Source organism: Grampus griseus (genome assembly GCF_964374135.1).
Source record: "Grampus griseus genome assembly, chromosome: 3".
NCBI classification, from domain to species: Eukaryota; Metazoa; Chordata; class Mammalia; order Artiodactyla; family Delphinidae; genus Grampus; species Grampus griseus.
Genome location: NC_139019.1, coordinates 166,102,627 through 166,116,775, shown reverse-complemented (window position 1 = coordinate 166,116,775; position 14,149 = coordinate 166,102,627). Strand labels below are relative to the sequence as shown.

The 14,149-nt window shown below is 58.8% G+C and overlaps 1 protein-coding gene across 1 annotated transcript; it reads left to right on the top strand.

The window, feature by feature from the left end:
* Nucleotides 1-821: 821 nt before the first annotated feature.
* PIN1 (peptidylprolyl cis/trans isomerase, NIMA-interacting 1) lies at nt 822-13,247 on the top strand. Its single transcript, XM_082649991.1, has 4 exons — nt 822-905; nt 2,889-3,101; nt 11,584-11,694; nt 12,627-13,247. Exons 1-4 carry the CDS (start codon nt 848-850, stop codon nt 12,734-12,736), a joined length of 492 nt encoding a protein of 163 aa, XP_082506117.1. The 5' UTR covers nt 822-847; the 3' UTR covers nt 12,737-13,247.
* The last annotated feature ends 902 nt before the right edge of the window (nt 13,248-14,149 follow it).

Here is a 14,149-nt window from a genome sequence, read left to right as displayed (position 1 = left end):
AATAAATTAAAAAAATAAATTGACTCAAACTGAGCTCATCATCCTTCCATCCGCGCCTCCCATCTGAATGGCAATGCCAACACCCACTAGTCACCCAGGACGGAGGCAGGAGCCAGACTGGGAGGAAATACGTGAAGTAAAGTAGACTCCAACGGAAATGTAAGGTGCTTGGGTCATGGGTCAGTAGCATAGGGAAAGAGACTTGCACAAAAAATTAAAAGGAGGTGGGCTAGCTTTGGACATCTGGAGGAAACAGGTGGGAAGACGGAGGATGCAGGAGCCAAATTTAGGCTTCTGGGTTCCTAGCTGTTCATCACCAAGGTAACTGCGTTGCTATGGCAACAGCAAAGGCAGCACAGCCTCTGCCAAGAAGCTTCTCTGCTGCAGTTACCTCCATACAAACCAGACACTTCCGCATGGGGAGCTGCGGCCCTCCGGGTACGGCTTAGGAAGGCGGGAATTGCTGCTGCAGTAGCCAATCGGATGAGCTCTGCGGCGAAGGACGCAAAGGAGAGGTGAGGACTTCTTTGAAGCTCGGCAAAGGGCGTTGACAAGGAGGGCTCGTGTCCCTTTCCCACCACTTAGGGGCCGAGGAAAGGAGGAGGGCGGGGCCTGGGTGAGGCCGACCGGGGGCGGGGCCCAGGTAAAACCGTGTGGGGTCCCGCCCACCCCCGCTTCTGCTCAATAGGAAGCCAGAGAGCCCGTCCGGACAGTTGGGGTGTCCAATGAGTGTCGTCGCTAGACCCCGGTGCGGGGCGGGCCCATCCAATCGGCAGCGGCGGTGGGCAGGCGCGGGCGGCAGAGGCGGTGCGGCGGAGGCGGAGCGGGCTCTGCGGCAGGAGGGAAGATGGCGGACGAGGAGAAGCTGCCGCCCGGCTGGGAGAAGCGCATGAGCCGCAGCTCAGGTGCCGTGGGGGTCGGGGCTGGGGCGGGGCCGCGAGGGCCCGCGGAAGCAGGGCTCGAGCTCGCCCCTCGGGCGCGGCGCCGCCCCTCGATTGCCGTGGGGTCTTGGCTCCTCCGCGTCGTCCCAGGGTGACGGCCCGGCTCACCCCGTGGGGGCTGCGAGCCTGAGGAGTGGGGAACCCTGAGGAAACTGAGGCAAGGAGCGGGGCCGGAGAGGCCCCTCGCACGGCCGGGGTGATAGGGGGACGGTGATCCCTCGGCACTCTCTCAGACGATGGCCCTGGCCCTGCCGATCTGACACCTTTCTTTCGGCCTAATGCACGTGACGTCCGGGGAGAAGGTCTTTGCACCCCGCTGGGCCCAGGGGGCACCCCTGGGGGAGGACACCCCAACCCCATGCTCAGGGCGGGGCCCCAGGGTTGCTCGGCCTCGGGTCCACAACCTCCTACTGCTAACATGCCTACTGCCATCCATACCTAATTCTGAGTTTGCGATATCCGCCCGGTGGTATTCTGCCTGAGAACATCCCCCCGTGCTCCGGGACCCGATTTAAGGCTTTTCCCCCAATAATAATGTCAATAATAGGGCACGTTTATCTCAGTGCCAAGCTAGGTGTTTTCTTTCTCTGATTGGCTGCAATTCTGGAAGGTAGGTAGTTATTACTCCCATTTTGCAGGTCAGGAAACTGAGGCCAGAAAACTGAAGGAACTCGCTCAAGGTCATTCATTTCGGGGGGTGGGGACTGGGTTAGAATCCAGTCAGTCTGACTCCACAGCCCCCTGCCCTTCTTACTGCAAACCACTGAGATACACTGAGGTCCAGTGTTTCACTCCGCTGGACCAGAGCTCACAGTAAATCACAGTCGCAGTAAGAATTCCGATTTATTGAACGCCAGGAGCTCTGGTGAGCACTTTGCATACATCATCATCGACTCTCCACATTAACCCCATGAGGTTTGATGTCCTTATTCTCTCACCTCACCCCCACTTTTCAGATGAGAAAACTGAGGTTCAGGGAGATGGAGCCCATTGCCAAGGTGTTAGAGGCAGTCAGTGGCTCAGCTGTCACGCACCCTGCTGCAGCCCTGGCTGTGACCTGCAGCATGAAGCTGATGCTCTGCTCAATTCAGGGCCCCCACTCCCTCCATTTCTTCCCAGTGCAACCCTAACAGTGTTCCCCGTGGGTGACATCCGTCCCTTCACGTTGGTGGGCACAAGTCCTCCACGTAACCCAGGCAAACTCTCTGCCCTTGGGATGACAGCCTATCTCTACTGGGTCCTACTTCAAGCTTATTGTTTGCGGCCCTCACTCCATGCTCCTTAGTCTCTGGGTAACATCTGGCCCCAGTAATGCTGGCCCCCAGTTCTGCAGCAGAGTACACTGGGTAGGGGAAAAGAGCAGAGCTTTTGTGTCTGACGCACATGGGTACAGTTCCTGCCTCCCCCACATGTGCCTGGAGCAGAGTAAACACCCAGGAAATGTTGCTTAGTTTTGTGGTCTATAAAATGGACATAATAGTTGCTACCACACTCCTGATGTGTGCCAGGTGCTATCCTAAGGACGTTACAGATATGAACTCATACAGCCCTTACAGCAACCCTCCAGGCAGGTATTGCCGTTATCTCCATTTTACAGGTGAGAAAACCGAGGCCCAGGGAAGGTTGATCATACAGTGAGTGAGTGGCAGAGTGGCAGATTTGAACGGGCGGTCTGGCTGCTGAGTGCACGCTTGGAACCTTTCTTCCTCACCTGGGGTTACTTTCCCCCTTGAAGTTATGAATGACTGAAGTTATAACGTGGTCTTATTGCTTGTTTGGTGTCTGTCTGCCCCCACCTAGAATGTTAGCTCGCTAAGACCTGGTGGCACTGGTGGACAGCAGTGGGTTGGCTGAATGGAGGCATCTCACTGGCCAGTCCCTTATCACGGCCTTACGGTGGTGTCCTCTGAGCAGGTCCCAGCTGAATTCCACTCCCCCCTCTTCCAGGCCGGGTGTACTACTTCAATCACATCACTAACGCCAGCCAGTGGGAGCGGCCGAGTGGCAATAGCACTGGCGGCGGCAAAAATGGACAAGGGGAGCCTGCCAGGGTCCGCTGCTCACACCTGCTGGTCAAGCACAGCCAGTCGCGGCGGCCCTCGTCCTGGCGGCAGGAGAAGATCACCCGGACCAAGGAGGAGGCTCTGGAGCTGATCAATGGTGAGCAGAGGTGGAGACAGGGTCTGGGGGCCGGTGGGGGGCAGGTCCCTCTCCCCAGGGGCCAGACTGGGCCTTGCAGAAATCATGCCAGACTCTCTACCCCAGCTTGCTCAGCTGTCAGCTGTGGCCTTGACAGACCTGGAAGTGCCTCAAGCCTGCCTCCCACGGCTGCCTCTCCTTTTCCTCTCCAGCTGGTATTTGAGGGTGAGCCAGGGTAGGGGTGGAGGACCCAACCTTGGGGCTGGCAGACCTGGGTTCAGACGGTAGCCATGCCACTATAAGCTCCTTGACTTTGGGACATTCACGTTGCTTCCTTGAGACTCAGTTTTCACCTCTGTAAAATGGGCATCATCATATACCTGCCTCCAAGGGCCATCGTGAAAGCTCAGTGAGATGAGAAAGTGCGTGGCACACAGTGGGTCCGCATTCAGTGGGAGCTATCCTTGAGAGTAGTATCATCAAGCAGAGTCCTGGGGCACATGTATGGATGGGTCAGGAGGCAGGTTGGAAAGGTAGAGTCGGTGAATTAACTGCCCTGAAGGAGGAGGCTGTTCCTCGTTCTGTTCTGTGTTTCCTCCACAGTCTAGAGCAGCAGTCGATAGGCAAACTTTTTCTGAAAAGGCCAGATGGTAAATATTTTAGGTTTTGCGGGCCATACAGTCTCTGTCAGCTCTGCTTGGTAACTCCATAGCAGCCATAGATGATATGTAAACAGATGGGTGCGGCTGTGTGCCAATAAAACTTTATTTACAAAAACAGCAGGATTTGACCCGTGGGACATAGTTTGCAGCAGCCTGGGCTACAGCTGTCCAGCGTGGCCACCACCACCTACATGTGGTTATTTCCATTTAAATTAATTAAATTTGAGTCATATTAAAGATTGGGTCCTCAGTCACACTGGGCACACTGTTCAGTAGCCACATGTGGCTAGTGGCTGCCATCTCGGACAGCACAGATAGAGAATGTTTCCATCCTTGCAGGAAGTTCTGTTGGACAGTGCTGGTCTGGATCACACGTGTGGTTTCATCACCCACTCAGCCTCTCTCACCAGAGATCCCAGACCCCTCCTGGGCCCTCCAACCCCGCATAACCCGTCTCCCTCCCATGCCCAAATAGCCTGAGCGCCCACCCAGCTCTGCCAGGTCCTGGCTGTGTGACCTTGAGCATGTTACTTAACATCTCAGAGCCTCGGGCTTTTCACTTGTAAAATGAGAGTTATGATGATAGGACCCACTGCATAGGGTACTTGGGAAGACTCTGACCTAATGCAGTAAAGCATGAATACCGGCCTTGGCATCTAGTAAATGTTCTGTAATTGCTGGTGGCGATTATGATGGTTGTTATTAGCACAGCCCTGGCATAATCAGTCTATATTGGCTGTTGTTTTGCTATGACATCACTGGTCTGGTACTTGGCCAGTGGGATTTTATTTTATTTTATTTTTGTTATTTATTTATTCATTCCTGGTTGTGTTGGGTCTTCATTGCTGCGCGTGGGTTTTCTCTAGTTGCAGCGAGCGGAGGCTACTGTTCGTTGCAGTGCGCGGGCTTCTCATTGTGGTGGCTTCTCTTGTTGCGGAGCACAGGCTCTAGGTGCGCGGGCTTCAGTAGTTGTGGCACACGGGCTCAGTAGTTGTGGCGCACGGGCTTAGTTGCTCTGTGGCGTGTGGGATCTTCCCGGACCAGGGATCAAACCCGTGTCCCCTGCCTTGGCAGGTGGATTCTTAACGACTGCGCCACCAGGGAAGTCCCTGGCCTGTGGGATATTCTTAAACACACCTCTGCCCACACCTACACCCCCCATACAGTGTCTGGCACCTGATAAGTAGCACCTCTTAGCCTCCTACCTCCCAGCCTTGTAGAGCAGAGCCAAGCTCTTGCACAGAATCTTGAAGGCAGATTCAAAGAGCTCACCTCCTGAGCTCCGTGAGGGCAGGGACTGGATCTGTCTCTTTCCCCACTGTATTCCTGCCACCCAACACAAAGCCTGGCCCACGGCATTGCTCGCAGCCCGGTTTCCTGAATCAGGAGGAAGCGAGAAGGATCCCTGGCAGAGGAAGTGGCAGAAATGAAGGCCTGTGGCTGGGCTGTAGGTAGGACTCAGGGGAAGGCTGTGCAGGGGACTGAAGAGGGATGAGACCCCTCAAGGGCAGGTCCCAGCCAGGTGGAGGACGGCCCAGAGTGAGGCCAAGAGTTTGGGTCCTTTCCCAGAGACCGCAGGAAACACATGGCCACGTGTGACTGGGAGGGGGGTCCTGTGGTGCTGGCTTTTAGGAGAGAGCCGTGTGGCTGGAGGGTGATGGACCAAGAAAGCCAGAAGGCCCAGGGCCCAGGCTGGCTGGACCAGCGGTGAGCTGTGAGCAGTGAGTGGGGTCTGGCGGCCCCAGGGGAAGAGGACGTGGCAGGAAACCCGGAGGAATCACGAGATGACCTCTTGGGTCCTCCTAGCTCCTAGAGGGGTCCCTGTTCTGAGGCTTCCGAACCACATGAGAGTGAGCAAGAGGTGATGGGCACTTGGAGATTGAGCAGAGGAGGGTCCGTCACTGGTTGAGGGGGTTGGGAAGAGGCACAGTCTGGGGAGGGACTCACTAAATCTGAGGGTCTGAGGAAGAGACGTTGGCAAGGCAACTGTGAGAGGACCTGGATTCAGCGGAACAGCAGGCCAGAGACAGAAGCCCTTGCGACAGTCCTGGCCAGAGATGGCAGGTGGACATGGGGATATCTGAGCATCACGTGGAAGGAAAGCTGTTGGGCCCTGGGGACTGCCTGGGAGTGGCAGGTGAGGATGCCCCCCAACCCACCTCTAGAATGGACAGGGATGTGTCTGGTGGGGCTCATACTGCAGTGGGAGCCTGGCGGTGCTGAGGTCAGCCTGGGTCTTGGGAAGGGGTGTCTGGGGGTGTGCCCAGTAAGCAGCTGGGCCCTGGGGCCTAGCCTTAAGTCAGTGCACACTCGGGAGTGTTAGCAGGGGTCCGACATGCCTGCCTGTGCCAGAGGGCCTGGTGGAAGCTGTGGGAGGAATTTCAACTAGAAGCACTGTGACTTGAACTTGGGGCAGGTAGGAAGCAGGTAGAGTAGATTCTAGAGAGATTTAGGAGGCAGAATCGGGAGGATAGGGTGATGGATTAGAGGGGCAGGGGTGGGGTAAGGTCAGAACCAGTGTGGCCCAGCCCTGGAGTCACACAGAGATGGATCTTGGTGCCAGCGGTGTAGCTTCAAGCAAGTGTCTTTACTCTCGGAGCCTCAGTTGCCTCATCTGTAGGATGGGGACAGGGTGGCCATGAAGATCCAGGGGCCAGCCAGCAGCTGAATGCTCAGCAGAGCAATGGGCTCGGTGTCGGACGCTTCCTGTCTACACAGCAGAGCATCGACCCCAGTCATTTAGGAGTGTGCGGTGGGCACCATGGTCTGGACAAGGCTTCCGCCTACCAAGAGCTCCCTGCTGCTTCCCCATGGCCCATGGGTGGAGCTCTGGGCCAGGACGTGGGAGGCCTGGTGGGTTTAGCGTGCAGACCCTCCAGTGACCTTGGCCTGAGGCAGGCCCCCTCGAGGGTCATTACGAGGGAGCAGTGAGATGGCCCGGGCCATGGTGCACTCGGTAACCAAACACTTGTGTGGCACATCAGCAAGCTTTGGGCGCCTGGGCTTGTTTTTCTCTTTCGTGAAAGTGGATGTTGTCCCCCCTCCCCTGTTCTCGTCATGGGCTTGTTCCAGGTGATAAAGAGACCAGGATTTGGGCGGCACACTCTGCAGCTGGCAGCCTGGGTCTGTCAGTTCGCTTTTAGGTCCTGTGCTCCCCAGTTGCCCCGAGGGGACAGGCTGCCGGCAGCGTGTCCACATTTTCTGCTGAGGCTCCTTTTCCCAGTGCTGGCTTCTCTGCAGCTGCTGGGCTGCGGCCACAGGCTTGTCAGGGATCTGGGGACCGGCTGCCTGTCATTGCCAGTGTCCTTGTGTAAGGAAGCCAGGCCATGGAGAAGCCCTCCCTGCCTACTCCCATCCCTCCATCCCCACATGCCCAGGGCCTGAGGGTCCCAGGGAGGCCCTGATGTGAGCAGCAGCCCCCCCCCCCCACATGTAACTGTGCCCAGGGCCTGAGGGTCGGTGAGCACCTTTGGCCCAGTGTCCCTACCCAAGGTGGGTGGCTCCCTTCTAGCCTGCTGGTTTCAGGCTGGGTCTCTGGCCTCTCTAGGCACCCCCTGCTGGGATTTGGGCCTTGAAGGAAGGCAGACCTAATCCTGTCACCTTTTTCCCTGTCCAGGCCCCTTCCCTAGTTTGTCTCTAAACCTTTTTATTTTTTCTGGCCGTGCTGTGCAGCATGTGGGATCTTAGTTCCCCGACCAGGGGTAGAACCCACGCACCCTGCATTGGAAGCTCAGAGTCTTAACCACTGAACCTCCAGGGAGGTCCCATCTAAACCTTTTTAGAGTCAGAGACCAGTCCGTTTGTTCACTCACTTTCCCTGAAATAATTATGGTGCAGCTCAGGCTGCTATGACAGAATACCAGAGGCTGGGTGACATTTATGTCTCACAGTTCTGGAGGCTGGAAGTCCAAGATCAAGGTATCGACAGGTTTGCTTTTCTTCTGAGGCCTCTCTCCTTGGCTTGCAGACAGCCACCTTTTGTGTGCTCACAAGGCCTTACCTCAGTGCATGCAGTGGGGAAAGAGAGAGAGAGCTTTTTGGTGTCTCTTCTTAAAAGGACACTAATCCTGTCAGATCAGGGCCCCTCCCTTACCACTCAACCTTAATTACTTCAGCAAAGGCCCTATGTCCAAATATCACATTGGATGGTTAGGGTTTCAATATATGAATTCTGGAGGGACATAAACATTCAACCTGTATTATTTATGGACTGACAGCTAGTAATTGTCAGGGGCTCACTCTGCACCAGGCACTGTTCTGGCAGTAATTCCTTTACCCTTCACAGCAGCCCTCCAAGGTCAGAGCTGATAATTCGCCCATTTTACAGACCAGGCAAGTGAAGCTCCAAGAGGCGAAGTCACGTACCAGGGTTGCAGAGCTCAGGATCAGTAGAGCTGGGATCCGAACACAGTAGTTAGGGTCCACATTCTACCCTGCTCTGCCTCAGCTGCCCCGTTGGGTGAGGGTTAGATGGACGCTGTCTGGGTAGGGGGTGTTGCCGGTCAGGTGAGGCAGGGCATTGCTGAGAACAGCCCAGGGTGTCTGGTTTGCACTTCCTTTCTTGCCTCCTCTGTAGCATTTGAGCCTGAGGTTCACAGAAAAAAGGCATGAGATTCCAGCATTTCCGTCTACAGAACCCAGTGGTGGATCCCTCTCTCTCCTTCCCCATGACCTGTTTCTGTCTCATTTATTCACGAATTCCTTCAACATTAGTGAACACCTGTTCAGTGTACAGCACGGGGAGCTGGGGACACAGCAGTGAGCAAGGCCGACCTGGTCCCTGTCCTCCCCGTGTGAGGCGGCAACAGACGCACAAACAGGAAAGGGGTAAATGCAGGGCCCAGGGAGGCACCTCGCCTAGTGAGGACTTAGGGAGACTCCTGGGTGGGACCAGAGGACAGCAGATGAGCTTCGGGTGGGAAGAGACGATTAAACAAAGGTTAAGCAAAGGCTGAGAGGTGGGGGGCGGGGGTGGGCAAGACTGGGCGGGACACCATGGGGGGTGTAAGACTGAGCTGAGGGGACACAGGGAGTTCTGAATGTAGCCTTGCATCCTGACTTATGGCCAGACCCCTGAAGGTCAGCTTTTGAAAGGAAAGCTCAGGAAGGAAGCGTTGTTTCTTTAAACAAAATCATTTCAGGCTCCCATCCAAGCAGAATATTTTCTGAGAGAGTTGGCTGGTCAGAGGAAGATTTGGGTGCTATGAACTATGGGGGACATGGGAATTCTTTGGCATTTCAGTGGTTAGGACTCCGCTTTCACTGCCAAGGGCCCAGTGAACTAAGATCCCACAAGCCATGCGGCTGGCCAGATAAACCCCCAAAAAACAAAGAAACAGGGCTTCCCTGGTGGCGCAGTGGTTGAGAGTCCGCCTGCCGATGCAGGGGACACGGGTTCATGCCCCGGTCCGGGAAGATCCCACATGCCGCGGAGCAACTGGGCCCGTGAGCCATGGCCGCTGAGCCTGCGCGTCCAGAGCCTGTGCTCCACAACGGGAGAGGCCACAACAGTGAGAGGCCCGCGTACTGCAAAACAAAAAAACAAAACAAAAAACTATTGGGGGGCAAAAGCTTGGCTTTTATTCAGTCTTTAGGCTGCTGTTGCTTGCACACATGCACTGTGTGCACACCTTGGCCAAGCCACCTACTCTCAGGGGTTCCCTGCCACTGTGCCCACAGCTCCAGCTGCTGGAGGATGCAGCAGGGGGGTGCTTGTACGGGGCTCAGGGCTGGGCCCGACTCCCCAAGTGCTGGGCATGTGCAGCAGTGCCCGCCAAGGTACCTGGAGGTGGGCAGGTGCACTGGGGAGCACTGTGCACTCAGGATTCCCTGGCTGGTGTTACTGAGGTCCGGACAGAAGAGAGAGGAGATATCCTGGTGCTGCCCGGGTGAGGCTGAGGGCACAACCAGAATCCAGGGAGAGGAGGAGGTAGAGGAGGGGTATCCTAGTGACATCCGGTTCAGATCGCAGTCACCCGTGAATGCATCTGGCACAGGGGGATCACCTACCTGGCAGCCCCAGGGCGGTGTTGGGAGCACAGCACAGCATTACGGCAGAAGCCACTGCAGCATGCGTGCAGTCCACAGAGGGTGGGGCTTGTGTCGCATCCGACGGAGAGCCTGCCTGACCAGGCGGCGCGTCACGGTGACGGCCAGCGCAGACTGCGAGGTGCGGGCGAGGAGGACCAGGGATGGGCAGGTCAGAGAGAAGTAGGGGCAGCCTCATCACCGGCTGGCACAGCCCACACGGAAGAGGGAACAGGATGGTGACAGCAAGGGCCATTTGTCAAGGCGTCTGTCTGTGCCGGGCACTGTGCTGCGGGGCACTGTGGCCTGCTGGCAAATGGCTGACAGTTGAGGCTCAGAAGCAAAGGGACGGTCAGGACAGAGCGAGAGTGACAGGGACACGGGGGAGGCAGGAGTTACCGGGACAGCCGTGGAAGCAGCCGTGCAGATCAGATGCCTGGACACGCAGTTGCTGCTGTGACATGCAGTGAGACGGGGGTGGGCGGGGAGTGATAGGTGTGCTGTCACCGTCGTTCCAGGGAGATAGATGGATACCAGTGATGTTGAGGTCGGACAGGAGTCGGAGACCCATGGGCCGAGGTGAAGTTTGCACCAGCCGCTCATGAGGCAGATGGCCTGGCTGCGTGTCTGGGCCTCAGAGCACCAGGTAGATTAATCCGCGGTGTCACTGTGGTGCTCAGACGGGTACCAGGCGTGTCACAGCCTCGTTTAGGTCAGACAGGAGCAACGGGTAGAGGTGTCACCATGGAGTTCAGAAACCCACCGGTGGGTGTGACAGGGTGCCTCTCACATCCAGCGTGGGCTGGTGTCCCGTCGCTAAGCTGGGGGTGGTGCGTGGTCCCAGGTCCCCCCAGGGGCCTCAGGGATAATGCCCCCCAGGAGAGTGGCTGTCAGGGAAGCCAACGTAGGCCTAGCTCGAGGCAAGGGGCTGTCCGGTGGTGGTCTGGGGAGGACAGGATGGGTTCTTGCTCCAAAGGCTCCTGCCTGGACTCAGGAGAGTGGCTGGCGGCCCTTTCCTACCCCCGCACACGCAGGGTCTGGGAGAGTCACACAGGTGCTCGGTGCTGCCCCCTGGCGCCCTCTGCTGGGAGCCCTTCGCCTCAGTCATCCTTTTCCTTCCCTCCCATCAGCCCGGCCTCCCTGTCCCTCCGGGGAGAATCGGTACCCAATGCGGACAGTTTGCGCTGCACAGAGGGTGAATCTGGTGCACTACCAACACACCCTGCTGTCTCTGGGGCGCAGTCTGTGGGAATGACGCGTGTCCCTTCCCGAGCCCCGGCTAGGCCGCCGCTGGGTCTCTTCACGATGCCCCAGTAAGCGGCCCTGGCCTTCCTCACACTTTGGACAGATGAGACAGCTGAGGACCCAGCCGTCTCCTGTGGCAGAGTTGGGCTGGTGCCCTGGCCTCCTGCCTTTCTCCTAGAAGCCTCTAGAAAACTCTCCACTGGGGCTTCCACCACTGCCCTGGGGCTCTTGGGGGACCCCTGGGTCCCAGTGTCCCTTTGTAACTTCTGTCCTGTCTTCTGCTGTCCTCCCCAGAAGGGCCTGGGGGGTAGATTTTCTCAGAGTATGTGTGAGGGTAGGAAGAGGCCATGCTCTGTTCATTGTATGTTGCTGAGTGTATGTGTGGTGGGGAGTGACACAGCGGGCGGTATTGGGATGGGACGTGAGACCAGCTGGCTTTTGCGGTCACCACAGGGTCACGGTGTGCATGCACGTGAAAGGCACTTTCTGAGTGGAGTGCCGCCCTCCCTGGAGCCCTCTGCCCCGCCCCACCCCTGACGGGGAGGTCTCCCTGTGTGTCCCCCTTGCAGGCTACATCCAGAAGATTAAGTCGGGAGAAGAGGACTTTGAATCTCTGGCCTCACAGTTCAGTGACTGCAGCTCCGCCAAGGCCAGGGGAGACCTGGGTGCCTTCAGCAGAGGTGCGCGAGGAATGGGCACCACCAAACCCCGGCAGGACCCTCTGACCCACCAGCGCCTGCCCACCACCTAGAGATCGGGAGGGGTAACTCCTGTCGCATGGGCCTTTGGAGTCCACCAGGTGGCAGCAAAGTCCCTCCCTCAGGCTTCAGAGGCCGCCCTGCTGGGGGTCGTGGCCGCAGAGCCTTCTCCCCGGTGACATTCTCTCTTGCGGTGGGGAGTCCATCCGTGTGTCTCTCTGCTCAGTTGTCCCCATCACGGGCCCACCAAGGTGGGTACTTGCTGCCATTTTCCTCTCCTCCTGTTGGAGGTGTAAGGCTGGGGCCCCTTAGAGCCCCAGGGCATGTCCCCCAGCATCCCCTGCCCCACCCTCATGGGTGGGGAAACCAGGGGTGAGGGGAGGAGGGGGTCAGATCAACAACCCCGAGTTCAGGCATCTCCAGCTGGGGCTGTGGAAAGGGAGGGGCGGAGGGAACCAGGCCTCTGCCTCCTTCCCACTCCATCCCTGGGGTCTACAGAGCATCGGAGAGGGGCCCAGGATGGGGCAAGGGGTGTCAGGGAGCCAGCAAGGGTCTGTGGACCGCCTGCCCGCCCCAGGAGGCAAGGGAGACTGACAGTGTGGCAGGGGCTGGGGACCGGCACGGGGAGACCAGTTCATCCCTAGAACGCGTCTCTACATGCGCGGCAGAGACCGCAGCTCTGCCCTCATCCCTCACTTGCTGTCCTCAGCCTTCCCGGGGCCTCCCTAATTGCCCTGCTGCCCTCAGCTGGGCCCCACTCGCCACTGTGACCGGGCCCTAAAGCACGTGACAGATGAGTCCAAATGAGCGCCCGGGGGTGCAGGCGGGAGCCCCATCTGCCTGCCCTGCCTGGTCCTGGCCTGCAGCCCGGGTCTTGACCCCCCACCTGCCATCCCTCATGCTTCCTTCCCCAGGTCAGATGCAGAAGCCGTTTGAAGACGCCTCCTTTGCACTGCGGACAGGGGAGATGAGCGGGCCCGTGTTCACGGATTCCGGCATCCACATCATCCTGCGCACGGAGTGAGGGGCGTGGACGGCCCAGGCCCGCCGCACACACACCCCGCCCCCGCCCGGGTGGGTGCGGGGCAGGGTGGCCGGGTGCGCAGACTCCGCTCCCTGCTGCCGCTGACCAGTGGGCACCCCTCCCTGCTCGTGTCACACAGTATTTATTGATCCCAAAATGGCTGGGAGGGGGGCTCTTCACCACCGGGGGCTCCCTGCCAGACTCCCCTCCCCTTTAGGAATTGACTTCAGAAGGGCGCGGGGTGGAGAGGCTCGCCGGGCTTCCACATCCAAGGGCTGGGGGTGACCTGTCCCAAAGAGAAGGCCTGGTTAGCTGAGCCGCCCCCTGTGTCCCCCCAGGTCCAGGACGGGGGGGGGGTGGCAGGAGGGCCTTGAGTTATTTCTGGTTTTGCCACCTCCCTCTATTCGGTTGCAAAAAGCAAACGCTCCGCCTGGGGCCCGGGCTGCCTGCTGCTTGGGGGCCCTCTCTAAGCAGCAGTGCAGCACCTTCCCCGGCCTCCATTAAACCTGGAACCAGTGTTCTGCTGTCCCTGTCTCTCATTTCCTCCCTGCGGAGGTGAGTGGGGTCGATTGGAGGAGCCATCATCTCCCACCATCCCTGGCGTCCAGGTGTCCAGGCCGCCTTTCCTCCCTGAGCAGCCTCTCCTCTTCCTGGGCTTGGGGGCATCCTAGCGGCAGCCGGACTCTCGGGGAATTGGAGCATTGCTCAGCGCCAGCGCTCCTCACACTCGGGTGTTCAAGGGCCCTGACCCCCCAGCTCTGGATTCAGCAGGTCGGGTGGAGCAGGGCATCCTCGGGGAGCCAGACTGAAGCCCCCGTGCCCTGGGTGCTCTCGCCGCCCCCCTCCCACCAACTCCCTCCACGCATGTGGGCCACTTGAGTTAGAATGAACTACGCCCAGCACCCTGAGGCCTGCTTCCCTGTCGCCACAAGCGCTCTGGAAGATTGTGCTTGGGTCCTGCGGCCTCTGCAGGCGCCGTTACCATGGCAGCAGGGGGCCAGGCGGGTGGGGGTTCCTGCCGGGCGCCTCTGGGAGCAGGGATCCTGCCCCGCCCTCTGGGGGAGGGGCCTCCGTGGAGCAGAGGGAATCGCTATGGCACATGGGGGTGGGGGTGGGGGGACCCTTCCTCCTCTTCAGATTGGGGGCTGGGGTGCGGCCCACCTCTTGCGCATCACCTCCTCGTAGCTGCCCCGGGGCCAGGGCCTGGGCTGGGGGCTCAGGTCAGTCAGGAGGTTTGCGGCGCTGCTGAGAGGCGGTTAGGCCTGGTCTGCCCACCTGCTTCACGGGGACCAGCCCAGGGCGGGGGCGGGGGGCAGGTGGCGGGCTAGCGGGGCTTGGGCACCTGAGGAAAATAAAGCCCTTCCTGGCCTGACACCAGGGAACACCCCGCCCCCCCCACCCCCGTACCCGACG